General features: G+C 55.5%; 1 protein-coding gene across 5 annotated transcripts in view; it reads right to left on the minus strand.

Annotated features, from left to right (window-relative positions):
* The window catches only part of RRBP1 (ribosome binding protein 1), a 68,673-nt gene that overhangs the window by 16,992 nt on the left and 34,028 nt on the right, over positions 1–17,653 (minus strand). For all 5 annotated transcript variants that reach the window (XM_073008528.1, XM_073008527.1, XM_073008523.1 and 2 more), the window contains 5 exons: positions 12,367–12,515; positions 11,081–11,203; positions 5,858–6,010; positions 4,783–4,901; positions 2,693–2,846 (listed from right to left, as the gene is read on the minus strand). In XM_073008528.1, the coding sequence (XP_072864629.1) occupies positions 2,693–2,846; positions 4,783–4,901; positions 5,858–6,010; positions 11,081–11,203; positions 12,367–12,515 (698 nt within the window). The remainder of the gene's footprint in view (positions 1–2,692; positions 2,847–4,782; positions 4,902–5,857; positions 6,011–11,080; positions 11,204–12,366; positions 12,516–17,653) is intronic.

The raw sequence follows: 17,653 nt of genomic DNA on the forward strand, positions 1-17,653 counted from the left end.
TTGTCTGGGGGCAGAACCAGGTAAGAGGGGCATCAACAGACGACTGCTGTTTGACGAAGAGGCTGGGAGTTATCCCTCGTCAATGGCTTTACCAAGCTGATGCCATCCACATCCGTTTTCATTTTCTTTTAGGGCAGTGGCTGCACAACCTGGAGCTAGGGGAACTGCTCAGATGAGCAGCATCCAGGCGGAGGCGCAGCTGGAGCCAGTGAGCCATCGCCAAGGATGTGGCACTAGGCCGTGGTTCACGTGTACTGTGCAGTGAAAACTGGGGGCAGCTTTAGGATGGGCAGTGCTTTCTGCATTAGAACGTAGCAAGGATGACTCAGTTCCAACTCCTAGAGAGGAAAGGAAAGAAAGGAGTGACTGCAAGCTGCTCCCAGAATGCACACCTGCTTCTCCTCTGCCAAGCGTCCCAGGCAGGAGCCTGCCTTGCACCCACTGGTTCCAACACCCTCACACCTCTGCCTCGACCAAGATACTCCAGGGCAGGGTCACTGCACAACTGGAAGAAAACACACCAGCTGCTGCTGCTTCTTTTCTTTAAGAAAAGGGACTCCAGCTCAGTCTGCAGGGAGACTGACCGCACATGCTCTTCCGTTTGTTACCAACATTGATTAGAACTCTGATTCCAGCAACAAGCAAACAAAAACCCACGCACCTTCAGGAGCCCCAAGCTTAACATCTTTCATGGAAACCACGTGCCTCCATCTTAAGACCTGAGATGACAACTGTCTTTGCCTTGAAGAGAATGTCATTAGCACAGCCAATCACGCTGCACAATTTCAGAAGCGGGTCCCATGGCTGGGCGGGCCGGCTGGGGACTCTCATAAGACTCTCCCGGATTTCTAAAATTCAGTTCTTCTAGAAGGATGTCATCGGCACCTTCAATGGGTATTTTCTTCCAAGCAGACCCCAAGAGGTCGTCCGGGGAGAGACAGGCAATGGGGGGCAGGGCACCTCCCTGATGCCAGTGCTCCAGGACCCAAGGTCAGCACAGGCCCCCCCTGCCCTCATTCCTGCATAGCTGGCTGGCAGCGAAGGGGCCTCGGGTGAAGGAAGGACAGTCACAATATGGAAAGAGCCCCATTTTCACCTCAGCAAAAAGGAGACACTTTCTATAACCTCAACCGCCGGTCTGACTTGGAGATACCTTGAATGAAATTTTGTAGAGTCACATTGAGCTCTTTTTCTGAAAAGCACTGATCTAGTCCTAGGCACTCTGGGTGTAAGAGCATGGCTAATTCCCGCAGTCACCCTGCAGGATAGCTCCTACTGTCCTGCCTATAATACAGAGAGGAAACTGAGGCTCTGAAATAACTTGCTAGCAGGTAGAAGAGCCAGGACCTGAACCTGACAGCTGGCGCCAAAGGCCTCACTGTCAATCACAGACTCGACAGGCACAGAATCTCTGGTGTCAGACTGGAGAGCAGGGAATCCTCTGCCCAGCCCCAGGCTGTGGACAAGGACTCTGAGGCTGGAGAGGACAGGAGATACCGGGAGCCTGTGGGCCCTGGCTAGATCCTTCGCAGGAATGACACGTGATGGTGACAAACCAAGCCCAGTTCCAGGCCCAGATGGACCACGACCATCTGGGAGCCTTTAAAACATAACCATAGGCAGACCCACCCCACAGTTTCTCATCTCACTGTTCTGAGTGGGTCTGCTTTACATGAACATCAGAAAACACCAAATTATCCATCTCAATTCCACCTCAATTCAAACTGTTTCTTTGTCCACGTTCTCTTTTAGTCCTTGTACACGCTCAAACATCACTCTTAAAATTTCATGTCTGTTCTAGTTCCTTCCAAGAGGCAGCACTAATGCCCCCACACACCACAGCCTGGTTTCAGTGATGGGACAGAAAAAGGGTCCTAAGCCCCTGGGGTCACTGGGGTCTCCTTGTTATCCAGAAAAGTTAAACCCAAAGTGGGCATGACATGAAGGTGCCTCGTGCCTTGGGTAACAGCCCTATGTGGGATCCACCTGCCCAACACAGGCCAGCAGACAGACGGAAATTCATCAGACAAGGCCTGTGGGCTGTGAAAACACACTGCATGCTGCCCGTGTTCCCCTGGGGACAGGGGGACAATCGTCCTCCCTCTGAAGGAGAACAGGCACCCTCCTGGGAAAATAGGCCTCCAGGCCACACCCAGAGGCTGAGAAAGAAACCCTAACTGGCCTTGAAGCCAGAGGTTGTGTCCACAGCCTGTGAGCTCAGCTGGCTGCTCCAGAGCCGCAGTACCACAGTGGGGACAAGCATGGGAGGAAAAACACGGCTCCAGAGTGAGACTCGGGGTTCAAATTCTGCTTCTGACATGTCCTGGCTGCGTGAACTTGAGGTAGTTGCTGAACTTCTCTGTGCCTCAAAATCCCTTATGGATAAAAATGCAGACACTACCAGTGCCTACCTCATAGGGTTACCAGGAAAAGTGGATGAGTTAATGCTTGTAAAATGCTCAGAACAGTGGTTAGCACACAGCAAGCTCCCACTTGCTGCCAGCTATCACTACTACCAAGGAGACTAAGGTGAAGAGTTCGAGCCCCAGCCCTGTGGACACTGTCATCTGTCCCAGTCAAGGCTAGAAACGGGTGCCCAGTGCGGCAAGGCCAGTCTGGACCCATCCCTGCTATGCGGACAGGCTTGCTGGGCAGTGAACAGGGCACTGAGGCGGCCGCCGCCCTGGCTCACCTGCAGCTGCAGGACCTGCTTCTCGAAGGCAGCTGCCTTGGCTTCCAGAGATTTTCGCTGCTGCTCATCTTGCCGCGCAGCCTCCGACTTCTCCACTAGCTCTTTGCTGACCTTGCTGAGTTCCTGCCGGAGCTTGGCCAGCTCTGCGTTCTGCCTGCAAGACAGTCAACAGCCCGACTGATGGAAAGAAAAGAGTGATGGGATTGGTGGTCCAAGCCCTCCCTCCAGGACTCCAGCTCTCTTGTAAGTAAGCAATTGCCCACGTCGTGAAGCCATTATCAAAGCCACTTTTCCATTATCAGCTGCGTGGGGTTCAGCATGTGTTTTGCTGAAGACACTGTTTTACCCATATAGTGCATGAACTAGAGATAGCATAGAGCAGATGTGCACTAAAGCATCCCACGGGAGCCCCTGCCAGAAACAGCCAGAAATTCACAGAAAACGGCAACACACTGTTCTGGCTGCAAACCAGCCCCGAGACGAAGACCCACCTGCCTTGACCCCCTGTAGGCAGCAGCCCACAGAGTCCACGCGCCCTCTCACTGGCCAACTGGACCAGGCCCAGGCTGGGGAGGCTGCCTGAAACCAGGGCCTGAGGTGCTTACAAAACAGACCCTTCAGGACTGCACTTCAAAAGCTGGGTCTCAGGAGCTGGGAGGAATGTTCCGGACTTCCAGAAGGAGACTTAAAGAAAAAGGAGGCAGCTGGAGGCCTGCCTTTCCAGCGTGAAGTGTGTGATCAGGATGCCACTCCCTCACTAGCAGACGCTGCCTCAATGCCAAGGACTGACTGTCCAGCCAAGGGACACCACCAGACAAGACTGTCCCAAACCCTGGGATGCAGCACCAGGCCAGGCGGAGCTGGGAAACCTGGCTGAGGCTAGCTGGGCTCTGCTGCCTGGCAGGTGGCAGGTTCCACCTCTCTGACTTCGGGCTGCCTCGTCTGTACGGGGGAGGCCACACCAAAGCCCACTGTGGGGTCATCAGTTCCATGCTTCACAAGGCCAAGGTTCAAGCGACCTGGGAGGGAGGTGGGAGGCCGGGTGATGCCCTCAAGAGGGACTGGGAGCTCTGAAGTGGGCCTGGGAGAAAACATCCCGCTGCTGACAGCCACCCACCAGCCAGAGCTTCTGGACTGGCAGGGCCACTGCCTCAGCGTGACAAGTCTCCTGGCTTTAGAGCCTTCCCCACTAATGAGGCCACGGCAGATCCTATGTGGGGAGACACCAGAGCATTTCTCAGTCCCCACCATTTGCCTTCTGCTGTGGCTTTTGAGGAAACAGCAGCCACAAACCTCCAACCAGCCGATGGCTCAAGAAGGGGACCCAGAGGGGACAGGCAGAGGGGAAGGTGGCTGCTGGATCTCACTCCACACCAGAGGGAGCCACAGTCAAAACAGACACTTGGCCCGGCTCCCCTCCCTGCCCAGCTCCCACACTGGACTTCCCCCAACCTGACTCCCAGCATAAGGATTAAGGGTGCTGCCGGCGCACTCTGCTGTGCTCAGCCCCTGTCTTGGTGAGAGCAGAGGCTCTGGGGATAACACAGAGCTCTGCCAAGTCCCTGCAGGACACTCTGGGCCCAGAGAAGGCAAAGAAATGTGCAACAAAAGACGCTGCAGTGGGTTTCCTGAGGGCCGCCACTGAGGTGGTAACGCTCTAATCAGGGAAGCAGAAGTGTAGCTGTACTTAACTCTGGAGGGGAAGTGCACCCTCCGGCCCACTTGCTATGGGCTCCAGTGCTTCAGTGACTCAGAGAAAACACTGAAATGAGAACCCCGCTAGGCAGCTGGGGCCTGCGTGCTGGAAACCCTCCCTAGTACCAGCGCATCTGAAGCAAGGGTGCTGCAGAGGAGGAGGCCGTGCTCCAGGGCACAGTCAAGGCCCACCACCAGCCACCGCAGGGACGCTGGGCCACCTGTTGGAAGACTCAGGGGCCCATAACCCAGACAGGAGACGGAGGGTCAGGACGGCTCTGCATACATGTAGGGCCCATGCCTGGCTCTCGCGCCAGCTGCCCTGGCCGCAGCCTCATGAAGCCTTCCTCGTTCAGAGCCCTTGGGAAGGTGCTGAGGCAGGAAGCTCAGCTTACTTGCTCTCCACCTGGCTTGTGGCCTGGTTCAAGGCATCCCGCAGGATGGAGTTCTCCTGCTGCAGGCGGGCCAGCTGCGTGTTGGGGCCATTCTCCAGCTGCTCCTGAAGAGTCCGGATCTGGAAAGTCACGGGCGAGGGCATCAGAGGCAGCTCGGCCTCATACACAGAACTGACTTCTGAGCCATGGTTAGTGAAGACACAGCCCACAAAAGAAAACCCCCAGAAGGCTCTACCTTTTCCACCTGGAGGTTGAGAGGATCCCATAAAACAAGAGGCCTAAAAATGGCAAGGCTCCACCATCAGGGGCTCAAGGCCAAGCATGACCCCCCGCACCCAGCGAAGCGCCTCTCTCCCTCCCCACTGCTCATGGCCTGCCCGAGACTGAATACTCAGGCCAGGGTCTCTGACACGCGCCATGAACATCTGCCTCCAAGGTCACATGGTTGACTGTTCTAAGACAAAGTACATCGCCACAGCCTCTAACCCCCCTTAGGAAGCCTCGTTTCCTGCCCTCTGACCTCCGGCACGTCCTGAGACATGCAGCAGAGAGGAGGTTGCAGCCCACTATGAGCAGGGGGTAGGTTTCAGAAGGCAGGGATCAGGCTTTGATTACGGGGCCAGTCTGGGCAGCCCCCCAGTGCTGGCCTGGAGCCCCATGCTGGAGCTGTGCGATTTTCAGGCCTCTGGTATTAATGGGATCCTCCCAACCGTGTGGAAAGAAGACAGAGCCAGCATTTCTCCAGGTTCACGTGAAAGGTGACAACTTCACAGACACCCAGGAGGTAGGGAAACAGGGCTGGCCATTTGAGACGAGGCTCTTTGGAAAAGTGTTCTTTCAAATGTATTTCATACCTCCCTGGCTATTAACATTACAGACACACAGTGGGCTGCCAGACACTGTCCAGCCAAATGCAACAGCCCCTGGACCCCTAAACCTGACCAGACCTCACAGACCCCTGTGGGCAACCTCAACCCCCTCTTCATGCCTCGCCCTTTGGGCCTCTCTGGTTCCCTCCGTCCTGGACCGGGACTGGGTCCTGTCCCATCCCATGCCCCCGCCAGCCACTGCCTACCTTGCCCTGCAGCTGCTGCACCTCCTTCACGTGCTCCCGGTAGCTGGCCTGCATGCGTGCCTGCACAGCCGTGATCTCCTGCTCCCGGGCCACCAGCTGCTTTTTCACTTTGGCCTCCCCGGCTGCCGCTTTGGCCTTTTCCGCTGCCATCTCCTGGAGGGAAAGTAGCAGAGAGAGGGGCCGGTGAGCCTTGCAGGGGCAGGAGCCTATCAGAAAGGAGCAAGAGCATCACCCGGGCTGGGAGGTTGGACAGCAGAGCACAGACCCCTCCTGCTGGCCGGGTTCTCAGACAGACTCAAGCCAGCAGCAGCGGGAGTACCAACAGACAAGGGATCCCTGGAAACCCTGCTGGCCCTGGTCGGTTGTGGGCTCCAAGTCAGGCCTGGGCCACAGTGGAGGTGGCACACGCAGCAGGAACAGCAGAGACACGCGGTACTGTCCCTGGCTCTCCAGGGCACTGGCTCGGCCCTGCTGTGATGACAACACCCCGGCTTGACTCAGTCACCAATATCCAGTCCCCTGGGACACCTGCTTCTCCTCAAGTGCCTTCGTCAGGACTGAAAGGCGGCAAGCCCTGATGGCTAGGGTGGGGGTGGGGCCAGCTGCCCACTCCGCCGTGGCTGGGGTAGGGCATGGGTCTCTGCAGGCAGTCGCTCTGTCCTCCATCCAGGGGGACATCGGCTCCGATCAGTGCCAGATACCCACAGATGAACATGGATGCCAAGTCTGGGGGGTCTGGTGTCTCAGGCAGGCACAGAGCAGGATGGGAAGGCTGGCCATGGTCCGTGTCCTCCCGGAGGGATGGCTCAACCAGAAGTCACAGGGAGGCAGGATAACAATTGAAGGAAGGGTTGACACAATGAGCCCCTGAGGGGAGGTGGGTGTTCCCTGTCTAGCAGGAATGGACAGTCCAGCACCGATGTGGTGTGAATACACACAAACACAGCAGGCCTGGGCCACCAGGGCACAAGCGTCCCACGAGCGTCAAGGCTGCTCTGACCTGGGCAGTGGGTCAGGAGTGGGTCAGCCCCCTCCCCAGACCAGGGCTGTAGGGAGGCCCGTCCCAAAGGCCAGAGTGTCCCTCTTGCCTGAGATGGGAAAGAACCCTGAGGCGGAGCCACTGGGTGCTGGTGCTGTTCCATGCTCCTGGCACTCTCTGGGACCTCCTGGGATCCTTGGCCTCACTTTTCAAAGACATCATCTTTTTGGCTCTGCCCGGGGTGAGAGGCCCACACGAGCCTGCAGGTCTGCTTCACTGATTAGCTACAGAAGTAGGGGGCGGGAGAAGCTGACACTGAGCCCCAGCACTGTCCCATTTAATTCTCTCTGGAAGATGAGGATTACAATCCCCATCCAAGCTGAGGTCACAGAGCCTTGGAGACGACACACTTTTCCAAGGCTGGGGAGCAGCTCTAAGAGGCAAGGGTGGGGCCTGAACCTAGGACTGTACAAGAACAAGGGGTTCCCAGAAAGGAGAAGAATGAGGACACCTGCCCCTCTGTGTGGGTCGGGAAGCCCCTGGGGAAAGCGAGGACAGCTCAGCAGTGATTCCAGGACCCCTCCGCACTTCCTCCTCTAACATGCACAGCCCCACCGGCCCACTGCTGGCAGATGGGTGTGGTGGGGATGGCTGGAAGCCTCCAAACACCAGCAGAGAGGAGGCCGCTGTCTTTGCTAGGTTTTCCACACAACAGCCCTTCCAAGTAGATGGTCCAGTCTCGCGAAGAAACCAACGCTCAGAGAGACCAGGCATTCCCACAGCCACATGGATGGCAGGTTGGGAAGCCACACTCGGGTCATCCTCAGCCCTCCTCTGCCACCTGGAGACACCCTTCCCAGCCCTAGGCAGGCCTCGTGCAGTTCCAAGGTCCATCCCGCTCAGGGTCTGCAGACCCCTATCTCCTGGGGGTCAGGGTCCCAAGGCCGCCGGGATTCAATGGCATTTCCCCCCCTCCTTTGCCTCTGGGCTTTTTAAAGAGCACAGAAAAGTCACTTGTCCTCAGTGCAGCTGTTTAGTTCTCTATGGTTTCTTTTCTCTTTTTCTTTTTTCTTTTTTTATGGTTTCTTTTTCTTCAAAGAGCTCAGAGTGCCAGGGTTCCTTCTGCTTGTCAAATTCTTAATTCAGTTGCAAGAGTCTGATTTATGTTCTTGAAAAGCATTCTTGATGGTGGTGGAAGGGTCCGGTGCACAAGAAGACAAGGCATCGCACCATCACTAGCATCGGCTAGTAACTCTGTCCCAGCTTCTTCCGGGCTCTGTTCCCTAGGAGTAGTGGGGCTCCTCATGGGGTAAGCTTTGAGGACTGCAGAGAGCCCTCCAACCCGCTTCCCCAGCCAAGCAAGGAAGTAACCTCCACCAAGAAGGCCTGGTAACAGGAACTCCTCCCATGACCCCACCCCCAGGTACACTCTGTGTGGGTCCCAGAGGGCCTTGGGGCTTCTTCTGATTCACAGCCCCATCTCCTTCTGGGCCCTAAAGCCAGAACATGAGACCAAGCCCAGGATGGGGCCAGTCTGAGGCGTGGCTTCAGGACAGAGGTTCTGCTGCCCGGGAAGATGACAGCTGGAACGTTTTTCCAGAAAGTTGTGCCTTCTTGGTTACATCACTGGAGCTCTGCCTGGACTCCCCAAACCCCCCAAAGATTCTCAGATAGCCAGGACAGACTTCTCAGGGGCGTCTGAGCCCATCAACTCCTGCAGACAGTGTCTGGACTGGTCCTTGAACCCAATTCTGCTGGGATTTTGCACATTTGGGAGACCTGGATACGGCAGATGATCCAAATGTTCTTTCTCAAGTATGTCCAGGTCATGCCTTCAGCATCAGAACCCAAGAAACAGAATTAATGAAAACTCTTTTCAACCATAAAAACTTCTCTACAAGGACAAAGAAAACATGTCGAAGGGACTGGAACAAGAAATATAGGTTCCATCCATCTCCCCAGCTCCTGAGGGGGATTAAGGTAAGAGGAACTGCCATACTCTCAGGAATTTACTGCCTCGGATCATTTCCCTCAGCAGTGCTGGGCAGTGGCAGGGTTACCATAAGAATGACGTAAACAGGCCAGGGACGATGGTTCACAGTCCCAAAATCCCAGCACTTTGGGAGGCCAAGGCAGGCAGATTACCTGAGGTCAGGAGTTCGAGACCAGCCCAACCAACATGGAGAAACCCTGTCTCTACTAAAAATACAAAATTAGCTGGGTGTGGTGGTGCAAGCCTATAATCCCAGCTACTCGGGAGGCTGAGGCAGAAGAATTGCTTGAACCCAGGAGGCGAAGGTTGCAGTGAGCCAAGATTGTGCTATTGCACTCCAGCCTGGAGTGAAACTCCATCTCAAAAAAAAAAAAAAAAAGAATGAGGTAAACACATCGGCTCTGCTCAAGACTCTCAACGGAGAGCACCAGCACAGGGAAGAGAAACAGCCAAAGGCATCAACTACAAACATTTTACTATTTACAAGAAGACAACGTAAAATACTCAGAAATGCTTCCAGGCTTCCCCTCAGCTGCGGCCGTCGGTGGCCACTTGTTCACTGGCGGCCTGCTAGGCTGAGCCAGGCAAGACCGCCAGAGCGCGTCTGCCCCGCCAGGCTCGAGGGCTGACAGGAGCCAGATGCAGCCAGGTGATGCCTAACTGTACCAATGACCTCTGCGCAGAACAGAACACAGGAGCTCCAGAAGGCTCCTGAGGGAGGGAGACCAAACTGAGTCTGCCAGAGTAAGAAGACAATGTCCAGACATCTAAGCAGGGAAAGGGCATTAGAGGCCAAGGGAAGAGCAAGAGGAGAGCCCCAGAGGAGGCAAGAAAGGGCGCAGCACGTCTGGGCACAGGTAGGGAAAGGGAAGAGGTGAGGCTAGAGGCAGGGTGAGTGGCTGAGCCGGGGCTTGAGAGGCAGAGTTAGGTCTGAAGATGAGGGGCCACTGGCAGAGCCTGATGGGGGTCCTCACAGATCAGCATTTGGGAGCCCAAGAGGACTTCTTCCGGCCTAGGGAGGAGGGCGTGGGTGGGAGGGAGGCCATGCACCGTTAACCTTCCCCTCACCTAAAAGCCAAGGCCAGTGGTCTCCGAGGAGGCTGGGTACTGAATGAGGACCCCAGGCTGCCCTGAGCGTGCAGTCAGGGAGATATTCTACCACCCCAGCGGGGTTGCGAGCAGCATCAAAGAGTGGCCATCTAAGGTGTGTCTTCTGGTCCTGCCCGTCCCTCCACCCAGTGAACTTCCCATCTGGCTCAGAGCTGTGACCCTGAATTTGCGACAAAAAGTAAGGCTGCCTTACGTCCAATTCTCTGTGCTCGAGCAGACAAAGGCACCCAGAGGAAGGGCTGTAGCCCAGATACTGTCGGACAACCTACCATCGAGGCCCTCTCTCTGCACCCGCTGCCCGGGACAGAGAAGGCAGGGAGGCAGGGAGAGAACAAGAGCACGCCTGTGGTGCTGCATGGGGCAAAGATGGCTTTCAACAAGGCCTGACCAGTCCCAGAGGGCTAGGGGGTCCCTCACCCTGCCCTTCCTCCAGGAAGGTTGGGGCACCAGGGCCCACCCTCAGAAGCAGAGAGGTGGGGAAAGACACTGGTGAATTCTGCGGTGGGAAGAGCAGCCCCTATGCCATGGATCACAACACAATCTCAACGTGCCATCAGCCCCGTCCTACGGCAGCACCAACCCACCACCGATTGCCGTTCAGAGTGCACATGCTACCTGCCACGCCATCCGCTGATGCGGGGAGCCAGGGTTTCCCTGCACATTCCTCCTCTGACATCAGCAAAAGGGAGAAGAGCAGCCCCTCCAGCTCCCTCCCCAAAAGGTTTTGCACAATTCTCAAGAAAACAACCTTGAATCTACTGTGGGCACCCTCCTTTCCAGGCAGAGCCCCTAGAAAGCCGGCCTGTGACTGTAGGACCTGTCTAGTGAAAGCCAGGTCTGGTCCATCCCCATCACAAACTGGCGCTGCTTAACTTCCAAGCCCTTGCTTCACTTCCCTGCATTCTTACAGCCACGAAGGAAGCCACCACCTCGTAGAGCCACGAGCACTGCCAAGGGTGAGCCACCGGCCCTTGGCTCTTTAGGCAGTAGATAAGCAGCAGTCCCTACTCAGTGGCCTGACAGCCAGCTATGTTCCAGGCAGGCCTGAGCATCTCAGAGCCCTGGATACACTGTGAATGGGGCGGGGGGTCCTCAGAGGATGGGGGAGGACAAGCCATCTCTGAGCCCACTTGGGCTGTACCTTGTTGAGCTCCCTCAGTTTGCTCTTGGCGACAGCCGCGTCTTCCTGCTCTGTGGCCAGCAGTTTTTCCTTCTCTTCCAGCTGGCGTTTCAGAATCGCCACAGGGTCACCCTTCTGAGTGGCCTAGAAGTACCCAGAGATGCGTTAACAGAGGGGACAAATGGGACTTGGCTCGTCCCCCGACCCTGGACAAGAGCAGAGGCCCGAGGTCTTGATGAAGTGGAGCAGGGGCTTTGAGTCAAGGGTTCCACTGGGACTCCAGATACTTGTGGGGAAAGGCGCCCTGCCTCAGCCATCAGCCTGCCGGGGCCCCAGGGCCAGTGTGTGTTGGAACTGTCAAGGCCAAAGGCTTTGGAACCCTGGAGTGGCGTTTAGGAGTGTGGTCTTGCCAGCTCCTCTGAGGGGTGGCTGGCCACCATTTCTGGCCTGGAGCCTCCCCGAGCCGGGCGTGCAGCCTGTAGGCCTCTGGCTGCAGCATGGGGGCCGGGTACTCTGGGGACAGTGGCCTGAGCAGAGCCAGGCCTCTCCCTGGTCATCTTGATCTCCTATAGCCACTCATACCCAGTAGAGCCCCCAGTGACAAGTGACAAGCTCTCAGTGCCACTCAGACTGTGCAGGATGTGTATGGCCAGGAAGGGAGTGACCCCGCTGGCCTCAGGACACACCTGAGCATCTCTAACCACTGAATTCTCCAGCAAAGTTATCCTGAACTCTGACTCCAGTGAAGGAATGTGCCATGCAGCACTTCTTGGGGACAGCTCTTGGCCAGAGGCACAAGACAGCTCAGAGCTCTTAGCCTCTGAACCTGCCCCTGGCAGCACGAGGGAAACCAGGGGCACTTCTGGGCGGGGGAACCTCACAGGGCCCCACACAGTGTGTCCCTATACCTTCCTTTCTACACCCTGAGCTGTGGCCACAAACTGGCTAGGCCCCAGCTCCCTAGATCCCCTGCAATACAGAGCCCTGCCCCGGCCCTAATCATCTCAGGAGCCGGGCCATGGGTGGCTTGACAGAAGACCAAGCACCTGCAAGCGATCCCTCAGGGTGGCAGAATTCTGCCAAGAAAAAGAAGCGGAGGCTGTTTTATGAATGTTCTCTCTATGGCATGGCAGGGTGCGTGTGGCCATCCTGACGGGCATCTCAGGGTGGTGGGAGGCATGGGGCCCCAGAACCCAGGTAACCACTGCAGCTCACTGGCCCCTGAGGGGAGAGGCACGGGGAAGGGCAAAACCACCCTAGCCAGCTGCAGTGGCCTCTGAGTGTGGCCAGCAGGAGGGTGGGCCCACCTTGTGCCAGGTGTCCTGAATGATGCCAGCCTTCTCAGACAGGATCTCGATGAGCCGCTGGGCTTCGCCCTCGTTGAACACCATGCTCCCAACCGTGGAGACCAGCGTCTTGTAGGGGAGGTAGAGAGGGCCATCGGCATCTGGGGGCCCTGTGCAGCGAGAGGGAAGGAGCTGAGACTTAGGCGTATGCCACAACACACACGGCCGCAAAGCCCATCACACCAAGAAGGTTCCGGTCACAGCCAAGAAGAGCTCTCTGACTGCCTGGGGTCGGCAGGCTGAGCATGGCGAGTCTGCTCCAGTGTCTCCTGCTCTTTCAGGACACTGAGAAACTGACTCAACAATGGGTCCCTGCACCGTCCTAACTCGCCCATAGAAGTCCCAAGCTGGGGTGGAAGCAGAGCTCCTCTTTTTTTTATTTCTACCATCAAGATTGGCCTGGAACAAAATTAAGCAAGGCGTACTTTTCCCATGGGCTTTTCTCCCTTCCTTTTTTCTCACAGATGCACTGGTCCTGTTCTCGGCCTGCATGGCTCACCAAGGTTCTCCCCACTGGCCATGACTGAGCTCTGTGGCCTTGTGGGACCTGACTGGGCAGCAAATCCACTGTCCATCACACATAGACACCCAGAGCTACACTCCTGCAGCCACGGGAGGGGCACGGAAGGCAAGGAGAGGCTGCTCCCGCTAATAGGTGCAAACCCTCTATTTCTAGCTCCCTGGATGAAGCTTAGGCAGCGACAGGTTTGGGAGAGGGAAGGCTGGCTGGGTTCCTATACAATGGGCCTGTCCACTCGCCAGTCCATGAGTGACTGCCTGGAGGACAGGAAGCCATCTGCCAACAACTAACCGTCACTTCTGAAAACTGAAACTGCCGAGCCCCTCCCACCCCTGCCACACCCACACACACACACACACACACACACACACCCCCACACACACACACACAGCTTTGCTCTCACTGGGGCTTGAATGCAGCCTTGGAAGCAAGAAAGAGTGAACCAAGATGCGACGCCTGAGTGCCTGGACTCTTCCGCAGCTGAATGACAGCACCAAAAACGAGCCAAATCAGAGAGCGGACCGGCCTACAGCAGCCCCCTCAGCTGAGCCCACCTCGGGAGGACAAAGGAGAGGGCTGGTTTCCATAGCAACCCTCAATTCTCTGGCTTGTCACAATGTTTTCACTTACTAGTCACAATATTTTCATTACAAGTCAAAGCATTTGGCACAATACCTTAATGAGGGGAACGTGGGATGTGGGCGAGCTGGTTGCTATGAGCACCTTTATTTCATAACTTCTTACTCTGGTGAGGCTCAGGAGATTAAAAATAACCACGCTGACACCAAAGGCCTAAGAGCTCATGGGTGCCATGAAAACAGGTCCTGGCAGAAGTATGCCCCTTCAACCTTCTTTTTACTGAAATATGTGTACGTATATAAAGTAATTTTAATGCACACACAAGAGAAAATTCTAACCCAAAAGCCAAAAGAAAATAAAAGCATGCATGGCGCACTCTCAGGAGAAACCCCCGTGTTAGTTCACATTTCGGTTCCCAGCCTTCCCGTCTTCCCCCTCAGCCTGCAGGTGCGTGTCTACTGCCAGCACTTTCCAGGAGACAGAGGCCACTTGTTTCAAAGACACCTCTGTAGTTACAGACTGGGCAGGGCAGCTGCTTCAGGCAGCGTCTAGCTGCTGGCTGCAAAGACATTTTCCCCTCCTGACTCAGAAGAGTCTCCTTCTGTGCCGTCCGATGTGCTGGGCACCGGCCGCGTGTGGCTGCTGGGCACCTGTAACGTGGCTGGCCTGACTCGAGATGTGCCACAAGTGGAAAGTACACATGGAATTCAGAAGATTTAGTATGAAAAAAAAGAATGTGAAGTATCTGTAATAATTTTATATATTGACTGTATGTTGAAATAACATTTTGGATAAACTGGGTCAAATAAAATATATCATTAACATTCAGTCCATTTGTTTCTTGCTTGCCTTTTTAAATGTGGCTAAAAACATTCACATCGCATCCATGGCTCACACGTGTGTTGCTAACACTCTATTTCTCCTAGACTGGCTGGCCTATTCCTTTCCAGAACCGGGGACGCCCAAAGTGCCCCCTGCTGAATTCCTGGCAGTCCCTGGTCCTACAGAGGTTCCAGAGTGACCCAAGAGCTCTGGCCTCTTTTGAACGCTCTCCTGAAAGACCACCCTTCCAGACCCCACGGCCTCTACTGCACTGCCGGGTGGGGAAACATCTGGAGAAGGCAGCTGGAGAGCCCGCGCTCTAGGACGCCGCTTCCTGCACAGGGGTCTGCGTGGCCACATGCTCACCCCTCGCAGGCTCCGTCCACAGAGTGCTCCCGAGACTGTTCTCGGAGTGGCATTCTCATTAAAACTTTCTAATGTAATTCCATTCTATTAGATATTTTAACAGAAAAAAACTTGTAACAAGTGAAACGAACGCAAAGCTGCATACAGCAAAATTTTAACGCTTTCCTCTGCCATCCCTCATGGCCCCCCAGAAACTTACACAGCCTTTGCCACACTCATACAAACACTACCTTTCATATTATTTTTAGAGAGCTATAACTTCACAAAACATTTTTCACTAAGTATTTTAGGTAAAAACTGTGCTGTCTCAATTGTTCCCAAATCAAGGGCAGCACAACTGAAAGAAAAAAGGAAAGCCCTCAGAAGCAGAGGCAGGATTTCTGGGTCTTTAGATGAGTTGCAATTAAATAACAGACTAACAGGCGAGCCCGGCACATCACTTAGGACTCCAGCAAATACTTGAAGACGCCAGTAATCTTCTGAACTGTGAAATCGTAACACACTAAACTAAGTCTGTCAGACTCAACACCTAGTCTGTGAAATCACGGACTTCAAAAGGCCCAGGGTGCAGTGAATGCTGGAACAGCTCGGCTCACTGAGGACTTGCTCCTGTGGCTAATGCTTTGCCCATCTTGGTGGGTCTGAAATAACAGAGAGGGACAGGCCAGAAGGCCTGGGGAGAGACCAGGGAGCAGGAGACCCCAGAGCAGAGACACAGGCCAGTGTCTCACTTTGATGGATAATCCAGACCTCTGTCTGGCAGGGGACACAGCAACAACCCAGGGGCCAGGCCCTGCAGGAATGGGACAGGTAGTGTGACAAATAACCACATAGGCTTGGGCTCAGGGGGGTGGCCTCTCCTAAGCTGGGTGGCCCTGGGCATGGCACTTCACCTCCAGGTGATGGCTCCCGTTGGGGAATCTGAGCCAGAATCCTCAGAGCCACAGGCCTGCCCAAGAGCCTGGAAATGAGATTTTTAAGTGCTATCTTCTCACCTTTACTGCTGACAGCTAACTCAATAAAAAACAAATGAATGAATGAATTCATTCATTTATGAATGCACAGATGAAGAAACACATCTGTAGGCCACGTCCAGTCTGCAGGTCACCTCTGTCCTTGGGCAGTGGGGCACCAAGGTCAGAGCAAGGCCTCTGGGACCAGGTGGCCTGGAGTCGAATCCCAGCTCAGCTCCTTCCTACCTGTGTCCTTGGACAAGCGGCTTAATCTTCCTTTGCCTCTGTTTCCTTGCCTACGAAATGGGGATGATCACTGTTCCTCTCACAGCTTGGCTGGAAAGATTAAGTTGCAACATGCTTGGAACCATGCCTGGCACAGGGTAACGCACAGCAAAATAAATCAGCATGGCCGGCCTTCAAGCAGCTCACAGCAGCTCAGCGAATGCACCTCACACTCCAAATTTCAAAACAACTCTCCCTTCTGCGCCCACGCTGGGAGGCTCAGGCACCTAAAATTAAACCCATCTGGCAAAGAGACATGTAGTGTTCTCTCTGTCAACTGTGGCGTCCTTGGACGAGGCTTTTCTCTCTGTATAATTTCCAGGATCCCCCATGGCCAGAGCTCAGGCACAGAAGGAGGATCTCAGCCCTAAGGGGCCTCATGCGACTCGGCAGCCAGCCTCCCACATCAGCTGCTGGTGCACCCCTGCACTGTGCACACCTGGCTCTCTCAGTCCACGGGGAGGCTATCAGAACCACTCCAGGAATGGCCGCCCGAGCCCTGGCAACAGCTGGTGGTTAATAGGAGGGGATTATCACCTCAGCCCTGGGACAGGCCCCACAAAAGGCTCCAGCTCAGCTCCAGCTGCTGCTACAGGTGCCCAGAAGCCCTAGCCAGGGCAGGCAGGGCCAGGTGGTCTCCAGACACAAAGTATGTACCACCTGTGTACCCAGCAGTCCGTAAATTGCTGGGCCTGGAAGGTTAAGTTACAGGTTGGGCTGTGGCCAAGAGAGGCAGCGGACACAGGGCCATAAAGCAGAAGAGTGACACAAGGCGGACCTGGAGAGCCACTGTGGCAGCAATGCCAAGAAAGGCTTTAAGGCTTTGGGCCAAGCATAGCTGGGTAAGGACACGGTGAGGGGCTTTGGGCCGTAGCATGTCAGGCTTGCATCCGAGGTTGGACTAGGTCCAAGTCTTCATAGGCCCTCAGAATCTGGATTTTATTCTGTAGGCAACAAGCAATGCCTAGAAAGGAATGTTTGAATTTTAAGATTTCAGGATGCCCAGGGGGATGCGGCTGGAAGCAGATAGACCAGCTGGCCTGGACCCTGGTCCTAAGAGCCTGAATCCCCGCTGGGTCCTAAGAGCCCAGGACCAGAGTCCAGGCCCAAGTATTCAGGAAGCTGAGCTGGCGGGAGAGAGGTCCAGGTGTCAACCCAGGGACTCCTGACAGTGGAACCTGAAACGGCGTGCACTTGAGGGCTTGGGGAAGAACTCCATTGGCAAAAACTCTCATTTCCTAAGAGACTGTCCAGATCAGGTTCTGAGGGCACCTCCCCCAGACACACAGATGCAGTCTGAATAGCTGCCGCCTCTGGGCCTGCACAGGCGCGACTCCAGACAGTGCAGACCAAGGGACCCAGCATGGCTGGCCCTGTGGGAAGAAAGCCAGATCAAAATCTTGGCATGCCTTCCACACCTTGCAATCCCCAATCACCCCACCCAAACTCAGGTCTGCTTTAAGAAGGTGAAGACCCTGGGGCCCCAGGAAGGGGCTCCCCTGTGCCTCCTGGATGCCCAGCACTGCACAGGTAGTCATCAGCCTCTGCAGACCAAGATTAGGAGGCCGAGGACAAGCTCCCCATTCCTGCTGACCCAAAGTCCAGAGGGCGTCTCTCTCTCTCAACCTGAGGAGCTGGCTCCTTTCAGGGTCCCGCCCCAAGGTGGGACGCAAGACGCTCTCTAGGGAGGAGCTCCGGCCAACATCACTGCTGGCCTCTCCCT

The sequence above is a fragment of the Chlorocebus sabaeus genome, chromosome 2, assembly GCF_047675955.1.
Source record: "Chlorocebus sabaeus isolate Y175 chromosome 2, mChlSab1.0.hap1, whole genome shotgun sequence".
Lineage (NCBI taxonomy): Eukaryota > Metazoa > Chordata > Mammalia > Primates > Cercopithecidae > Chlorocebus > Chlorocebus sabaeus.